Source organism: Chelonoidis abingdonii, chromosome 7 (genome assembly GCF_003597395.2).
Source record: "Chelonoidis abingdonii isolate Lonesome George chromosome 7, CheloAbing_2.0, whole genome shotgun sequence".
Taxonomy (NCBI): domain Eukaryota; kingdom Metazoa; phylum Chordata; order Testudines; family Testudinidae; genus Chelonoidis; species Chelonoidis abingdonii.
In genome coordinates this window covers 58484538-58501745 of record NC_133775.1, presented here as the reverse complement: position 1 = coordinate 58501745, position 17208 = coordinate 58484538, and the positions used below count along the sequence as shown (strand labels likewise).

Here is a 17208-nt window from a genome sequence, read left to right as displayed (position 1 = left end):
CAGAGTCTCAAGAGAAAGTATTTTCTAGGAAAATACCTCTACTAAAATTTCAATATCATTTTGCTGGATGATAACAATTCCCTTCTTTCAGTACACTTGAATAACACACCACAATCCTAGTGGACTGGCTTGCAGATAAAAAAAAACAAGGAAAAAAAACATTCTGGGAGGTGCTGCAGCACAATGAGAGACAACCAGAATGGAAAGGGTGCCAGAGCGAAAGCAGAAGAAAAAGAATCTGCTTTTGCCAGGCAAGCGACAGCGTGGATAAACAGTTAGGAACAGACGGTGTCCAGTCTTTGGCCACTCTATACGACGCGCCATTCGGCACACCGCCTGTAAATCAAAGCTCTGGTTCATATATCGCGTCTCGTCTAGACGGGGATATATCGAACCCAGAGCGCGCTTACATCGATTCCGGAACTCCACCAAAACAAACGGAGTTCCGGATTCGACTTTGCGAGCCGCGCACATCGATTCGGCGCGGTGAAGACGGGTGAGTAACTCGATTTTAGATATTCGATTTCAGCTACGCTATTCCCGTAGCTGAAATTGCGTATCTAAAATCGAATTTCACGCGTCGTGTAGATGGGGCCTTTGATACAGCTGCAGACTGAGCAGATCTGTGGTCAGTGGCCACTGCAGCACATGCAGATGCACAATTCTTTGCCAACGCCTCCTCCCTCCATGCTCACACATTCCTTTTCACAGCACTCCTGAGTTTCCCCATCACTCCACCCCTTCTCACAGCTTGCACAATGATAGCTGGAGCTACACACAGCTGTGAGGTTTTACCCTTTTTAACAATAAATAAAGGCTAAGGTATTTAATGGTACAGCGTTTTTATCTGTGTTCTACAAAAGCGTATAGCGTTCAATTCACTCTCGCGAACAGGCTTATAAAGCATTGTGTTGCATAGATCTTGGTCCACAAAATTGTACATGGATGCACCAGGGAAGCAACTCCAAAGCAGACATGTGTTACTGCCACTCACTGTCAAAAGCAGTTCCTCAAAGCCTCTAATGTTAATAGCAGCTGTCTGGGCTCCTCTGACAGCCCTAGCATCTGGCTGTTCAAATTGTGCAGCCAAGCGCTCTGCCTCAGTACACGACACCTGAGCAAACATTTCACCCTTAGAGTCACACAGATTATTCTTAATGCAGCATGGGGCTATGACCATGGAAATACTTGGTAAGGTCTATACTATCATTGAGACACCTCCAGCGAGCTTTCAAATGGCCAATGGCGCATTTGACTACCATGTGGTACCTGCTCAGCCTGTTGTTAAAATGCTCCTTGATGCTGTCCAGGTGCCCAGTGTAAGGTTTCATGAGCCAGGGCTATAAGGGGTAAGCTGGATCTCCCAGGATTACTTGGGCATTTCCATATCCCCCACTGTGAAACTGTGGTCTGGAAAGAAAGTCCCTGCCTGCAGCTTTCTGTGCAGGCCACAGTTGCTGAAGATGCGTGCATCATGTACCTTTCCAGACCAGCCTGCACTGGTGTACATGAAACACCCCTGGTGATCCACAAGCACCTGCAACACCATGAAGTATCCCTTCCTATTGATGTAGTCAGAGGCAAGGTGATCTGGCACTAAAATTGGAATGTGTGTGCCATCAATCACCCCGCCACAGTCAGGGAAACCCATTTCTGCAAAGCCATTCACTATTTCATGCACATTTCCCAGAGTCACGGTCCTATACAGCAGGATGCGATTTATTGCTGTGCACACTTGGAGTAATACAGCCCCAACAGTGGACTTTCCTACTCCAAATTGATTTGCAGCTGACTAGTAGCAGTCTGGATTCACCAGCTTCCACACAGCGATTGCAACACACTTCTCTACCGAAAGGGCAGCTCTCAATCTGGTGTCCTTGTGTCGCAGTTCGAGGGACAGCTTAACACATAGGTCCATGAAGGTTGCTTTACGCATCCTAAAGTTCTGTACCCACTGGTCGTCATCCCACACCTGCATGACAATGCGATCCCACCAATCAGTGCTTGTTTCCCTAGCGCAAAAGCGATGATCTACTGTATGCAGCTGCTCTGTGAATGCACAAAGCACAGATAAGTTGCTGCCGTCCATATCACACTCGGAGGCCTGTGATTCATCCTCTGCTAACTTTGCAAGTAACTCTGAGAGTAACTGTGCTGCCATGTGCAATGTCCTCACGACAGCTAACAGCACGTAGGAGAGAAGTGTGGGATCTATCCTCTCTTACTGCAGATGCTGGCGCACACTATAAAAGAATGACAGTTGGAAAAAGGGTGCAAAAGGAAGCCAGAAACCTTTGGAAGGGTGGGACACAAAGCAGGGCATGACAGTACATTTTGCACATCCCAGGATGCGCCCTGCTCAGTTTTCACATTCCCATAACACTTAGTGATGGATGGTGTCGCCAGGCACTGTGGGATACATACCTACAGTCCATTGCTCTCGCTGTAGACAAAGATGCCCCAAATGTGGACATGATCTGTTGACAGTGGGAGCAAATGTAGACACGCTTTGGTGACTTTGCTTTTGTTGATTTTTCCTTGTTGACATTAGTTTCATCGAAAAAACTTGCCAGTGTAGACAAGCCCCAAAACAATACTTCTTCAGTGGCAATGCGGGGACAATACAGTCTTTCTTAAGGGGGAAAGTAGAGAGAAAACAATATAAAATGCAGTATCAACTAAGCACTTTTAATACAATGTCCTCAAATAATAACTGTGGCTTGTTTTTTAAACAAATCCTAGGTATTGAATTCTGAAATCCATTTCTATCTATGAATCCAGATTGTAGAAAACTTCCTACCACAGTAAACCTCAGAGTTATGAACTCCTCAGGAATAGAGGTTGTTTGTAATTCTGAAATGTCTGTAACTCTAAACAAAACATCATAGTTGTTCTTTCATATGTTTATAACTAAACATTGATTTAATAAAAACAGGAGTACATGTGGCACCTGAGAAACTAACAAATTTATTTGAGCATTTGTTAGTCTCTAAGGTGCCACAAGTACTCCTGTTCTTTTTGCGGATACAGACTAACACGGCTGCTGCTCTGAAACCATTGATTTAATACGGCTTTGAAACTTTACTGTGCAAAATAAAAATGCTGCTTTTCCTTTTTTTTAGTAGTTTATTTTTAAGACAGTACTGTACTATATTTACTTTTTTTTTTTCTTTTTTTTGGTCTCTGCCGCTGCTTGATTGCGAACTTGTGCTTCCAAATGAGGTCTGTGGTTGACTGATCAGTTTGTAACTCTGGTGTTCTTAACTCTGAGGTTCTACTGTATTTATCCAATAGCCTCCCATTCGTCGGGTGGAAAACCTGACCTCACTGAAGGCACTGGGAGTTTTGCCATTGACTTCAAATGGACCAAGGAGTCCACCCTCTGACTTTATAACCAGAGGTTTCTTGCTGAAAGGTTACTCTCTGACTGGTCTGACAGTGCTCTTGTTTGTTGTTTGTTTGATAATTTTTATTCTTAAATGCAAATAAGTACAATACCAAAATTTATTTTAATAGAACACCAAGGTTACAAAATGAGACTAGTCAGAAGATGTAAAATGTAATGTTCTCATAGTAACTTTAACTTGGTTATCATTCTCATTCTACTTACTTGTTGAGCTACACATTTAAAAAGTAAAATAGGAATAAAATGATTATTTTAAGAAGATTTTTTCCAGGATGATTACAGTATGAGTGAAGAACAGCATTTTGTCAGTTTCAGTCACAGTCTTACTGAGGACTAAACATCCAATACTTGTTTGCCTTCCATTCCTCCTGTGCTTGAAGCAATCTTTTTTCCTACAGGACTCCAAACACTTTTGTGATTCTAGGGGAGGGAGTGTAAGTCAGTGGTGGGGAGGAAGCCCTAAAGACCCTTTCCTTGGCAAAAAGGCCTCTGTTTCAAGTACAGGGTATAGCATGGAGCAGCACGTGCACACATTATATATTTACTTTTGCTCATTCATTCTGGTTGTAACTCACACCAGAGTTACGAACTGATCAGTCAACCACAGACCTCATTTGGAAGCAGAAGTTCGCAGTCAACTGAGGAGAGTTGGCAGTTTTTCAAAGGGACACTATTAAGGGCCCAAAAGCAAGCTATTCCGATGGGTAGGAAAAATAGAAAATGTGGCAAAAGACCACCTTGGCTTAACCATGAGATCTTCTTGCATGCCTACAAAAATAAAGGAGTCATTAAAAAAAATGGAAACTGGTCAGTATACAAAGAGGATGAATAAGGCAAATAACACAGGAATGCAGGGGAAGATTAGAAAGGCAAAGGCAAAAATGAGCTCAAACCAGCTGTGGGAATAAAGGGAAACAAGAAGACTTTTTATCAATACATTAGAGCAAGAGGAAAGCCAAGGACAGGGTAGCCACTGCTCAGTGAGGAGGAGAAACAGTAACTGGAACTTGGTGAAATGGCAGAGATGCTTAAACTGACTTCTCTTGTTTCATCTTCACTGAGAAGTCTGAAGGAATGTCTAACAAGTGAAATGCTTATGGAAGGGGGAGGTTTAGCAGAAGTAAAATAAAAAAAGAATAAGTTAAAATCACCTAGAAAGTTAGATGCCTGCAAGTCACCAGGGCCCGATGAGCATGCCTAGAATACTCAAGGAGTTAATAGAGGAGGTATCTGAGCCTCTAGCTATTATCTTGAAAGTCATGGGAGACGGGAGAGATTCCAGAAGACTGGAAAGGGCAAATATAGTGCCCATCTATAAAAGGGAAATAAAAACAACCGGAAACTACGAGCACAGTTAGTTTAACTCTGGCAGGGAAGATAAGGAGCAAGTAATTAAAGAAATCATCTGCAAACCGGAAGGTGGTAAGATGTAGGGATAAGCCAGCATGGATTGTAAAGAACAAATCGTGTCAAACCATCTGATCGCTTTCTTTGATAGGATAACGAGTTGTGGATAAGGGAGAAGCGGTGGATGGGTACCTAAACTTTAGTAAGCATTTGATATAGTCTCGCATGATATCCTTATTGATAAACTAGGCAATACAATTAGATGGCTACTATAAGGTGGGTGCATAACTGGCTGGACTGTACTCAGAAGAGTATTATAATGGCTCCACCAATCCTGCTGGAAAGGTATACAAGTGGGGTTCAGCAGGGTCTATTTTGGACCGCTCTGTTCAATACTTCATACAACGACATAGATGTTGGCATAGAAAGTACGCTTATTAGTTTGCGGACGATACAAACTGGGAGGGATTGCAACTGCTTGGAGACAGGGTCAAATTCAAAATGATCTGGACAATTGGAAGAAAGTCTGAGGTAAACCGATGAAGTTCAACAAAGACAAAGCAAGTGCTCCACTAGGAGGAACAATCAGTTTCAAACATACAGAATGGGAAGAGACTGTCTAGGAAGGAGTATGGCAGAAAGAGATCTAGGAGTCATAGTGGACACACAAGCTAAATATGAGTCAACATGTGATACTGTTGCAAAAAAGCAAACGTGATTCCTGGGATGCATTACGGGTGGTGTTGAAACGCAAACATGAGAAGTCATCTCTCACTCTACTCTGCGCTGGTTAGGCCTCAACTGGAGTTATTGTGTCCATTCGGGCACCGCATTTCAAGAAAAGATGTGGAGAAATTGAGAGGGTCCGAGAAGGAGACCAAGAATGATTAAAGGTCTGAAGAACATGACCTGTGAAGGAAGGCTGAAAGAAGTGGGTATTTAGTTTGGAAAAGAGAAGACTGAGAGGGACATGATAGCAGTTTTCAGGTCAAAAAGGGTGCAGAGGAGAGGGAGAAAAACTTGTTCACCTACTTAGCCTCTAAGGATAGAACAAGAAGCAATGGGCTTAAACTGCAGCAAGGAGATTTAGGTTGGACATTAGGAAAAAGTTCCTAACGATGTCAGTGGTTGGAGCCGAAATAGAACAGGAATGCCTAGGGAGGTTGTGGAATCTCCATCTCTGGAGATATTTAAGAGTAGGTTAGATAAATGTCTATCAGAGATGGTCTAGACAGTATTTGGTCCTGCCATGAGGGCAGGGGACTGGACTCGATGACCTCTCGAGGTCCCTTCCAGTCCTAGAGTCTATGAATCTATGAATTCAGGAGTAATGTTTCTCTTGTATCTCATCCCTTCTCACTTTCTCTCTTTGTCCCTCTAGCAGGAAAGGAAGCTTCTCTAATATGAAGGGAGAAGTATTGGAGGAAATCCTACAGGACTTCAAGAACTTGGAAAATGTAAGATTTTCTGACAAGCATATTCCCCTAGCCTACAAATGAAGCTGCTAGCAAATAATTAATATTTAGCTCTACAAATACTAAGAAGGTTAGAAATAAAGCAAGGCTCCAAGTTTATTATATAGTTGCTTAGTTTGCAACATCTTTTTCATCTTGGGCCAAAAGGATATCCATCACCTTTCTGCTGCACATCTGGGGGTGACCCAGGCAGCTGAGAGCTTTTTCTGGGATGACATGTTCATTACTTTCTTTTCAGATGTTGAATGAGGACCTGGAGCAATATGGAGGGGAAGTTCTATTAATGAAGACGGAGACTCTCAAGGCTGCTGCCAACCTGCAGAAACGTTGGACAGAACTGGGACAAACAGTGCTTAGTCGTCACAAGGACATTAATGGGGTGTTGCCTCCAGAGCTCAGGGCCATGGAAGAAATAAATGAATGTGCAAATGAGCTTTGCCAGCAGTACAGCGTAAGAATAAATGGGGAGAATGGTAAGAAATTACCCATCTTGTCATTCAATCTTTCCTTCAGTGTGTCAATGAACAAGTGACTAAAAGAGAACTAGCTGATATAATTTATTTGGACTTTAAAAAGCCTTTGACAAAGTCCCTCACAAAAGTCTACTAAAGAAAGAGGTCTTTTTTGCACAGGATGTTACTGTGTGGGAAGCCAGAGTGTGACTCTACAGTACATTAGCCTGCCATGCACTAAGTCACCAAACTGACCCTGGTACAACGCTCTGCAAGTTCTGCAATGTGCTTTGACATTCAGCTGTTTGAAATGGGAGTACATCAAAGTGCACTGTGAAACTTCTAGTGCATGGTAGTAGTGTCTGTATGGGATATTACTGTATGGGAAGTTAGTGCACTGTAAATTCACACCCTTGCTTGCGCAAACAAATGTCCCATGTAGAGAAGCTCTTAGTAGTCATCGAAACTGGTAAGAGACATAGGGGAAAAAAGTGGGACTAAATGTTCAGTTTTCATTATGGCAAAAGGTTAATAATGGGTTGCCTTGTGATTCTGTACTAGCTCCAATGTTGTGTAAGATATTTATTAATGATCTGAAGAAAGGGGTGAGCAGTGTGCTGGCAAAATCAGCAGATGACACAAAATAATTTAAATCAGTGAAATCTAAAGGGCGTCCTAATGTAATGAGGGGATTGGGCAGCACCATGGCAGAGGAAATCCAGTGTTGACAAATGTAAGGTAATACACATTGGAAAAAGTCATTTGAGAACTATTGCTGGGTTCTAAACTAATGTAACTACTCGGGAAAGAGACCAAAGTATCAATGTGAACAGCTGAATAAAACCGGTGTTCAGAGTGCAGCAGTGGTAGAAACAAACAAAATGTTAAGAAGTTATAAGGAACAGGCTAGTGATATTGAAAACATAATGCTGTAACATAAAGAAATAATATTCAATCATCTGAATACTGTGCTAAGCTCTGATCACCCTCTCCACAAAACTATGTATCAGAATAGAAGGGGGTCAGTATAGGGTGACAAAGAGTAGAGGCCTGGAGAGACTTTTGTGTGAGGAGAGATTGATATGACTGGATCATTTAGTTTAGATAAGAGGAGACCTTACAAAGATATACAGAATAAAGGTAAGTCTGATGCTCCTATTTACCCTTTCTTCTAATAAAAAACAAGGGGACAATCAGTGAATCTGAAAGGCAATGCATTTGAAAAAGGAAATCCTTTTTTCCCCATAATGCACAATCTGTGGAACTCTTTGCCACAAGACATCACCGAAGTCAGCACCTCTAGTAGGATTCAAAGAGAGCTTAAACACTTTATGTGGATAATGAGAATGTGTATAGTTACATGCAGCTCAGCAGACAGAGAATACACATTTGAATGTGCAAAATGGGTAAATGAACAGGTAATCACACCTTTGCACAGGCAGTTTCCCATTTTACACACACCTTTATAATTTGCACATACACATGCACATTTACCAGGCAGAAGTTGGGTGCTTGTGTTGAAAGTTTTGCCCTTTTATGTATGAGACATTCTTGGCAAATAAATAAATGAATAAAACCATACTGTGAAAGGCTCTATGCATAGGAATGACAGATCCTTTTTGGTCTGTCTTGATCCAGTGCTTTTGAATGAATACAAGGCTGCTGATTCTTGTGATGTTGGCCATTGCTTAGAGCTAGGAATCTAAAATTGATTGAGCTATGTAGGTAATTTATGGTCTGAACCATAGCTCCTTGAAATAAACAGAAAGACACCCATTGACTTATTGGGTTTTGAATTAGGTCCTTACTAAACAATCTGTAATTCAAGCCCGCTAAATTCATGCATAGTGTAGTCATTCCTCTTATCATAGAATTTTGAACTGCTGGATTCTGAAGCTCATTTTTCACTGACTGAAGGAATACAGATAAAGTTTCCTCTTTTCCCCCCCAGGGGTAACCAGGATTTTGACAGGTTTAGTGAGCAGTATGGAAGATTGGACATTCAAGATGCTAACCAACAAGCGAGGATCTGTCATGCATGAATCTGATTGGCTGAAATTGTTTCGAGTGATTCCTGATTGGCTGACCCAGGTGGCTGCACTGATGACAGTTATAGGTTCCGGCCAGTCTCATGAGGATCGGAGCAATAGAAAGCCTCATGTCTCGTAAGATAGGTCCTTGCCAGTATTGTTCATTCTTCTCTGGGGCTGTTCTGATACAATTTGCTCTTCTCACATGCTTGGATAAATGTTCTCATGTGGTGGACGCTGTCTGGAACAGGAGGTTGGTAATGGGCTACAGAGCCTTTCACCTCGAGGCCACTGGCTGAAATTTGGTTCAGATGGGCAATGATTAAATGTCATTCCCACCTGATGGCTGTTTGGTAATACCTGTGAAACGAGTTGTGTACAGTTCCTAGTACATGTGTCCCCATCACAGCTGACATTTCCTTGGCAATCTTGGAGTTAGAAGCCAAGGATCAAATGCACCTCAAAGCCTGACCTCTCCTCTCACCCCCTGGAAGTGGTCCCTCCAGGTGAGGGATGAAGCAGATTGATGGGGCAGTGTGAAGAATCGTGCTGCTCATGGTTTACCTGTTAGATGGTAAAAAAGGAATGTAGGCTTCAGATTGGTCAGTTTGACACCAGTGATAATTCTAGCATGTGAGGAAGCTTCAATTTGTACGAAGTTCATACACAAATCATGCTTTTTCTCTAGTATTTGTATTAATGCAAACAGAACACTAAAACATCATTCATAGCAAATAGTGGCACTCTGATTTCTTTACCTTCTAGGCACTCTGCAAAAGCCATCTTTTCTTTCTCTTCTCAGACTGATGAGAAGGGGTTGGCTGAGGACTGGTTATATTTATGAAGAGTCCTTTTTTTGTAATTTTGTGCATGTTGACTGATAGCGATATTTTATTATTTTATCAGTTTGAAGAAAAGAAATAAAATATTTGATTAATTTACAATTGGATTTATGAGGTGAACTTCTTCTGTGGTGTAACTCAGTTGACAGAAAAAGTTACATATGGAATGAATTAGCTGCAGAATATGTATACATTATATAACAGGCTATTTACAACTGAGAAACTCACCAACAGCTACAGCATTTACAAAAATCTCCAAATCTTTTATACAGTATGTAGTAGTCTAACCATAGCAATTTAACCCCTCTCCCCACTTCTCCCCGCTACCAAATACACCTCTAACCCAATATAACACGACCCGTTATAACACGGGTTCACACACAACGTGGTAAAGCTCTGACACGCTGCTCTGAACAGTGTGTTAAGGGTGCCGGACCAGGCCGGGGCCAAGGGGTTTGATAAGGGGCAGAGGGTCTTAGGGGCGGTCAGGGGGTCCCTTCCCCACAGTGCTGGGGGCAGGAGCTGTGGGAGGGCACTTTTGGGGGCCCCGCAGTCCCAGAGTGTCCCGGGGGATTAGCAGGGGTCTGGGAGCAGCCCACTCTGCTTCCCTCGCCCTGTCTCCAGCACTCACCAGCTGTGGTAGAAGCGGAGCAGCCCGACCCCAGCCTGCTCCACTCTGTCAGCTCCCAGCCGCAGCGCTCCGCTTCCCGCCACAGGTGAGTATGGGGAGCATCCTTTCCCCAACCTCCCTGCAATCACCTGTGGTGGGAAGCGGAGCACCGCGCTGGGAGGTGGCAGAGTGGAGCGGGCTGGGGCCGCATCGCTCCACTTCCTGCCGCAGGTGAGTGCAGGAGGAATCCTTTCCCCAACTTCCCCACACTCACCAACGGTGGGAAGCGGAGTGCTGTGGCTGGGAGCTGGTGGAGTGGAGTGGACTGGGGCCTGGCTGCTCCACTTCCCGCTGCTGCCGGTGAGTGCCTGTCAGGGGTTGGGGGTGATTAGGGAACAAAGAACAGTGGAGGGCAAAGCAAGTTTGATATAACATGGTCTCACCTATAACGTGGTGAGATTTGATGTCTCCCGAGGATCACGTTATATCGGGGTAGAGGTGTATATACAATCTCTTACCCTACAAATACTATGTGCATAAACTGAATACAATGCTAGTTCACAGCTATTCACAGCTTGATGGTCATGGCTATATGCATTGTTCACTCACTCACCATCAAGTGAGAGGCCATTAAATCTGTCTTCAAAGGGAATAGTGGGTTTCTGTGTGGGTTTTTTATCCAAGCAATGTCAGCAGCATTCAAGGCTTATCTTCTCTGTTTTTGCTGGAATCAGAGGGGTAGCCGTGTTAGTCTATATCCACAAAAACAACAAGGAGACTGGTGGCACCTTAAAGGCTAACAGATTTATTTGAGCATAAGCTTTTGTGGGAAAAAAACCCACTTCTTCAAACATGCATCTGAAGAAGTGGGTTTTTTATCCATGAAAGTTTATTTCCAAATAAATCTGTTAGTCTTTAAGGTGCCTCCAGATTCCTTGTTGTTTTTGCTGGAGTTTTTCTGGGATGACCACAAAAGTAGACTGGGAACTTTCTCAGTCTTTAACTAGTAGAGAGGCAATGACAAATCATTGATAACAACTGTTTGTCAGGCATTTGAATTAAATACATATTAAACATAAATAAAACCAGAGTTGAATATTCTGACTGAAAACCAGTTGCTCCAGATACTTTCTTGTCATAATGCTGTTATTTGTCAGTAATCCATAGAGCCTCTCAGGAAGTACAAGCCGAACTGAATTTCTAATGTAAAAATCCAATAGGAACCTCTCTCCTACTTTTAAAACACATTTTAATCTTCTTTGTCCATCACAAGGAAGCAAATCAATATACAACTTTTGTTTCCACTGTAAGTCAATCACATTTATATAGAACTTGTGACTTCAGACAATCAGAATTCCCATTATTGGAAGCCCTCATGCCCAGTGTGACTACCTCATACAAGAGATTAATATAATTTTTGTCAATTATTTGACTGAATTTTTGTTAACCTAAGCTCTCTTTCACTCCAGATTTCCATTTTCCTTAATTATTGTTGTTGTTTGGGAATGATCTTTATGGTGACTGCTCCTTAGCTCCTAGTTTCACTTTCCTGCAATTAGAATCCATGATACAAGCTCTCTGTTCTGACTACACTCTGAAAATGACTCATGAGTTTCACCCGTGGATTCCCCAACCTCCTTCATGAGCACTAAAATCAATTAGAAGACAAAGCCAAACTGTTTTAGCACCTGCATGATGCAAGTGCATCAAATTTACCCTCTTTTCCTGGGAAGTGGGTTAGAGTAAAAACATAACAAGAGAAAGTTAGCTGAGCCAGAAGACTCTTGGCATAAGAATAATACATACCTACTTCAACTCCTGTGACATGTATGATCTGTCCTAGACACATATGCAGGAAAGATAGGAGAGAATCTTGCTGGTCCAGATAAAGAGTGGAGTTGGGAAGCTAGATTTCTGTATGAGCCATGAGAGCCTCAGAGTCAGATCTGATGCACTATAGGTCACTTTGGTTTTTGGGTTTGTTTTTCTTCAGGGTCGTTTCAGGTGATGTGTTTAAGATGATTCAACAATGGATCTTGACCACAACTTCTGGGGCTGAGAAGGACAACATACAGCTCACACAGGAAGTAGGTATATGCCTGAGGGGGTTTGGGATGGGAGCACATCTGTCTAGCATTCATTCTCTTATTTTATTTTTGTATATTTATTTTGTATATTCCCGAGGAAGCTCCCTGTGCCTGCATCCCTTCCTCTCCCTTTGAAGCTCAGCACTATGGTTTCCATCTTTCTGGCAAAAGAAGGCTTGGCAGGGATCCTTTCAGAGTTCTTCAGTGCTGTTGCTTATTGAGTCAGAGAGGACCCAGCAGAGTGACATAAACTAAACTTTAAGTAGGACCATTGGAAATTATGAAAAATGTTGCCACATTTTATAGATTTTCTCCAATGGCTTCTGCAAAGAGTTTTTGAAATCTCTGATTTAAAAAAAAAAAATCAGACAATTTCAAAGTACATTTGACAGTGTTAACAAGTTCATTGTCTAAAGTATAGCCAGTTGCTTGACAGCACTTTCAGTTCAGCATGCAGTTCACCTTACACAGAAGGTGTGCATTGAAGTATGCATTCAAATTAGCCTTATTTATATTATGATTGTTTACAGGCTAAAAGCATTTTATGTGTCACCCAAGACTAAAATCCACCAATCAGCTTTTTACCTTGTTTTCCTCTATCAACCTGTTCCTTCCCTATCTTTTGTTTTGGAAAGCACATTCCAAGTGCTAGGGGCCATGAAGGCATAACCCAACCTGTACTGGGACACATCATTCATGTATCTTTGATAGGTTTCATATCTGTGAATACCAAAAGCTGCCTTTGTTTGCAGAGTATTGTCAGATATATATTGTGACAGGATAGACCCCCCCTTCTGGGGTGCCACCTATTGTACTGGGATTTCACTGAGCCTCTCTTGCTCAACCAGCCAGGGTTCACTCTCCCTGCTTTGCTGAATTAGGTTCTCTGGCTTCTTGCTGCACACACACGCACACAGGTAGGGTCACTCCCCGCTGTAGTCACAGGCTGAAGTTAGCTGTGTGTGAGAGGACTTCCCCCGCACTCATGTGCCCACCCTTTTTGGGAGATAAACCCAAAATAATACTATCTTGCACTGCATAGAAAAATCTGCGCAGTGCAAGCTCATAAAAATCCACCCTCTTCCTCAATGTGAAGAGAGATGTGCACAACTTCTTGCCCCTCCCCAGTTAGAAGTTACATAAACTGGATTTTATTATAAACAAGAAATATGTTTATTAACTACAAAAGGTGAATTTTAAGTGGCTAAAGGGATAGCAAACAGAACAAAGTAGATTACTTTAGTAAATAAACAAACACTGCAGACTGAGCTTAACACACTAGGTAGGTAGGATACAAATTAACAAATTCTCACCCTGAGTGATAAACAGGCTGGCAGATTCTTAAGGCATCAGTTGCCTTGGCTTTCCCAGATTTTCTTACACAGGCTAAAGATCTTAGGCAGGGACCATCACTTCCCACAGTTCAGTCTTTTTCCTCAGGTGTTTTCAGGTGTGTTGTTGTAGAGAGTGAGGACCACTCATGTTGTCATTATCCCTCTTTTATATCTTCCCCTCCACTTGCTGGAAAGCTTTTTTGCTGTGACTTGGGTCAAACAGTTCCCAATGTTTAGAGCTATCTGAGCTGGGTCAAGCAGTTCCCATTGTGTAGAGCTATCTCTGAGTGGTTTCTATTGCACACGGTTTCTGGGGTAATCCTTGTGCTTGTGTGCATTTCTTCAGTAAGCCACTAACACTGTCTGGCCTCATCTAACATAGCACATTTGAAATACAGAGACAGAGTCAATATTCCCAGCTTCAGATAAGAAAATGATACATGCATACAAATTGGATAAACACACTCAGTAAATCATAACCTTTCCAGTGATACCTTACATGAGCCATCATGCATAAAGTATATCTTAGTTATACTATATTCATATCATAACCATATTTCCATAAAGAATATGGGGTGTAACGTCACATATTATCTTGACATAAGTGAACGTAATACAAGTTAGTTAGCATAACTACCCAACATTCCTATTTGATATAATGTATACAATATTAATACAGTGAGCATAATACTTATTAATGTGGTGTGTGGCCGTATAAGTATATGTGTTGGTTAACACAGTGGTTTAGTAAATGTATTAATAACTATATTAGGTAGCTTTAGGCAAAATGGGTATTTAACCCAGTCTTTATATTAAATCCCACCAACACACCCTCTCGAGAATTTTCATTCACTCCATGAGACGTGTCAGATCTTCCCACCCCCTTTTCTCTCTCTCCAGAAATCTTCCAGTGTGCTAGAGCTTCTTTCTTGCCCTCTCTCCCAGATTCCTGAGTTGACACCACAAAACAATCAGATACTAGATACAGCATTCAGTTATTTGCATCTTTAAAACTTTCAACCTTCCTCACCCATAGAGTATTCCTTCAAATGAATCTAACCACGCTGGGTAAAATGTACTAGCTGGACATTTCTGCTTAAATGGCAAGCACTGAAATAATTTAAATGTCATCCTTACAGATTTTCATGAGGGAGAGTCCAAGCCCAGTCAGTAGGCCTGCTGCTGGGGGCCTCACCCCAGGGTCCTGGGATCTGCAGCTGGATGGCTCTGGAAGTCTATTATCCTTCTTCTTTGGTTTAGATGTCTCATCTTTCTTTTCTCTTTCCTTTTCTGCCTTCTTTCTTCCTTGTTTCCTCAGGCTGGTGAAAAGGAAGCTGTTCCATACCCTTAATTATTTTTTGTGGTTCTTTTCTGTGATTTTTCCAATTCTAATTTATTTTTTCTAATTTATCTGTGGTGACCAGAACTGCATGGGATAGTCAAGATGTGGGTGTACCATGGATTTATACAGTGGAATTATGATATTTTCTGTTGTATTATCTGTCCCTTTCCTAATGGTTCCTAACATTCTGTTTGCTTTTTTGACTGCTGCTGCACACTGAGCGGATGTTTTCAGAGAACTGTCCACAATGACTCCAAGATCTCTTTCTTGAGTGGTAACATCTAATTTACATCCCATCATTTTATATGTATATTTGGGATTATATTTTCCAATGTGCATTGCTTTGCATTTATCCACATTGAATTTCATCTGCCATTTTGTTGCCTAGTCACCCAGTTTTGTGAAATCCCTTTGCAATCTGCTTTGGACTTAACTGGCTGTCTAATCAGCTTTGTTTCCATGTGTTAAACTGCACTCAAAGATAGTTAAACCAACATTAAATGTTATTCACAGTAGGCAATTGCTGTAGCTGGCACAGGGAAGTTATTTTATTTGCACAGGGAAGGAAGTTCATCACAACGGCTGACTCAGCAGGGATTGAATCTGAGACCTCCAGAGCTAAAAGCATAAGCTGCTTCAACTTGAGCTAACGGCCAGGCTGTAATGGGCTGTAACATACACCTGTCCTCTGCTTTGGGACAGGTGGGGACCTGTAACATACAACAGTGGGCTACAGTAACAAAGCTGGTCCATGAGACAATCTCTCTATGAAGATGTGGCCTGTGCTTTGAAAACCCCATACTGTATGGATTATTATAGAAGTAAGGCAAGGAAGGGTATGCATGTGTGTGTTTCAGCCACTGGAGAAGTGTCCCAGTAGCCTACCACTGTCCTCCCTGCACTGGCTTATTGCTGTATCAAGAGTATGGATCATTTAATTTTACATTTCCTGTTTAAATATATGGGGTTTTCTGTAACGTATCCTTCCACTATGAGAAATCGTTCCTAGAGAAAATAAATGAGAAAATAACAGGGTGAAGGGTATGAAAACCTTAGCTCCAGTCTCCCCAGAATCCTTTGGAAATAAGCTTCTGATTACAACTATCTTTTCTTGATCTCCAGTCTCATCTGGTGCCTCCTCCAGAGTGACTCCAATTTCCAGCTCAGATAGCTGCTTGGTCCTGTTGGATCTTGGATTCACCCTAGAATCCTGTTTAGCAGCCTCCACAAAGTTATGTTTGAAATGCCCCATCAGTGGCCCCCTACAGTTGTGGGATACTCTTGGTTCCTGGAAGTGTCATACTGCTGTGTGGCTGATTGATAGAAAAGATGTTAACATGGGATGAAAACTACCTTAGACGGGCAGTTTACAAGTGTAGTGAGTGTCAGTATATTTACCCACACATCTGAACTTTGCCACTAAAGTCAGAGTACTTTGCAAATCAGACACCCTCTTACCATTTCAGATTCTTGATACAGTTTAATCCTTTAGTTTGAACTTCTATGCAGATGGTTGATCTCCACAAAGCCCTGACTATGTGGATAGTGAATTTGCTGACTTTGATGGTACCTGACCACTCCTCCAATAAAGGTCTCCTAGAGAATGAGTCAGAAGCTGCTAAGGATCAAGAGCTCAAGAGGCTAAGGGCCTATAAACTAGAGGAAGAAGCTATGAACTTGGTTCCCAAACTGAGCAGATTCTCCAGCTATGTAATGAGGTATTAATAAAGCTTTGGGACCTCACTTGCCTATGGGATTTTCCCATTAGAAAAAAATCCTTAGTGTGATGGGAAAGCCCTCTGAAGGGAGGTATGATCTCCCCAGAAGTGGGTGGGATCATAAAAATTCAACTTTAATGCTGTGTGGCACTCAGAAGGAAACATTTCAAGTATAAATTAATGATAACATTAGCTGGAACGACTTGTGTTGTTCAGCACCCACAGCCATGTAATCACTGAGGGCTTGACTGGCTATGAGCATTGTTCAGATCTCTTAGACATATCAGAGATTCACGTGGTAAACGTCATGCTGAGGAAAATGATTGGGGAATCCTGGAGGACTTTGAGTTAATAAAGTAAGCAATGGATACCCTGGCTATAATCTTGGCATCTACTGAATCGTGCTCTAACGTGGTGCATATTTTATAAAGGAAAACAGACAAGAGCCCAATCCTCTGGAATTCCACTGTCTGTTGTGGCAGTAATGCTGTGTGGTAACCAGGACCGGCGCTAGTATTTTTAGCGCCCTAGGCACACGGCCATTTCGCCGCCCCGCGCACTTGTC

At 42.1% G+C, this 17208-nt stretch overlaps 1 protein-coding gene across 1 annotated transcript in view; it reads left to right on the top strand.

Annotated features, from left to right (window-relative positions):
- AXDND1 (axonemal dynein light chain domain containing 1) overlaps window positions 1–17208 on the top strand; it is a 71225-nt gene that overhangs the window by 38600 nt on the left and 15417 nt on the right. The window contains 5 exon segments of the mRNA XM_075067899.1: window positions 6135–6210; window positions 6467–6701; window positions 8632–8845; window positions 12156–12249; window positions 16435–16643. Of these exon segments, the coding sequence (XP_074924000.1) occupies window positions 6135–6210; window positions 6467–6701; window positions 8632–8845; window positions 12156–12249; window positions 16435–16643 (828 nt within the window).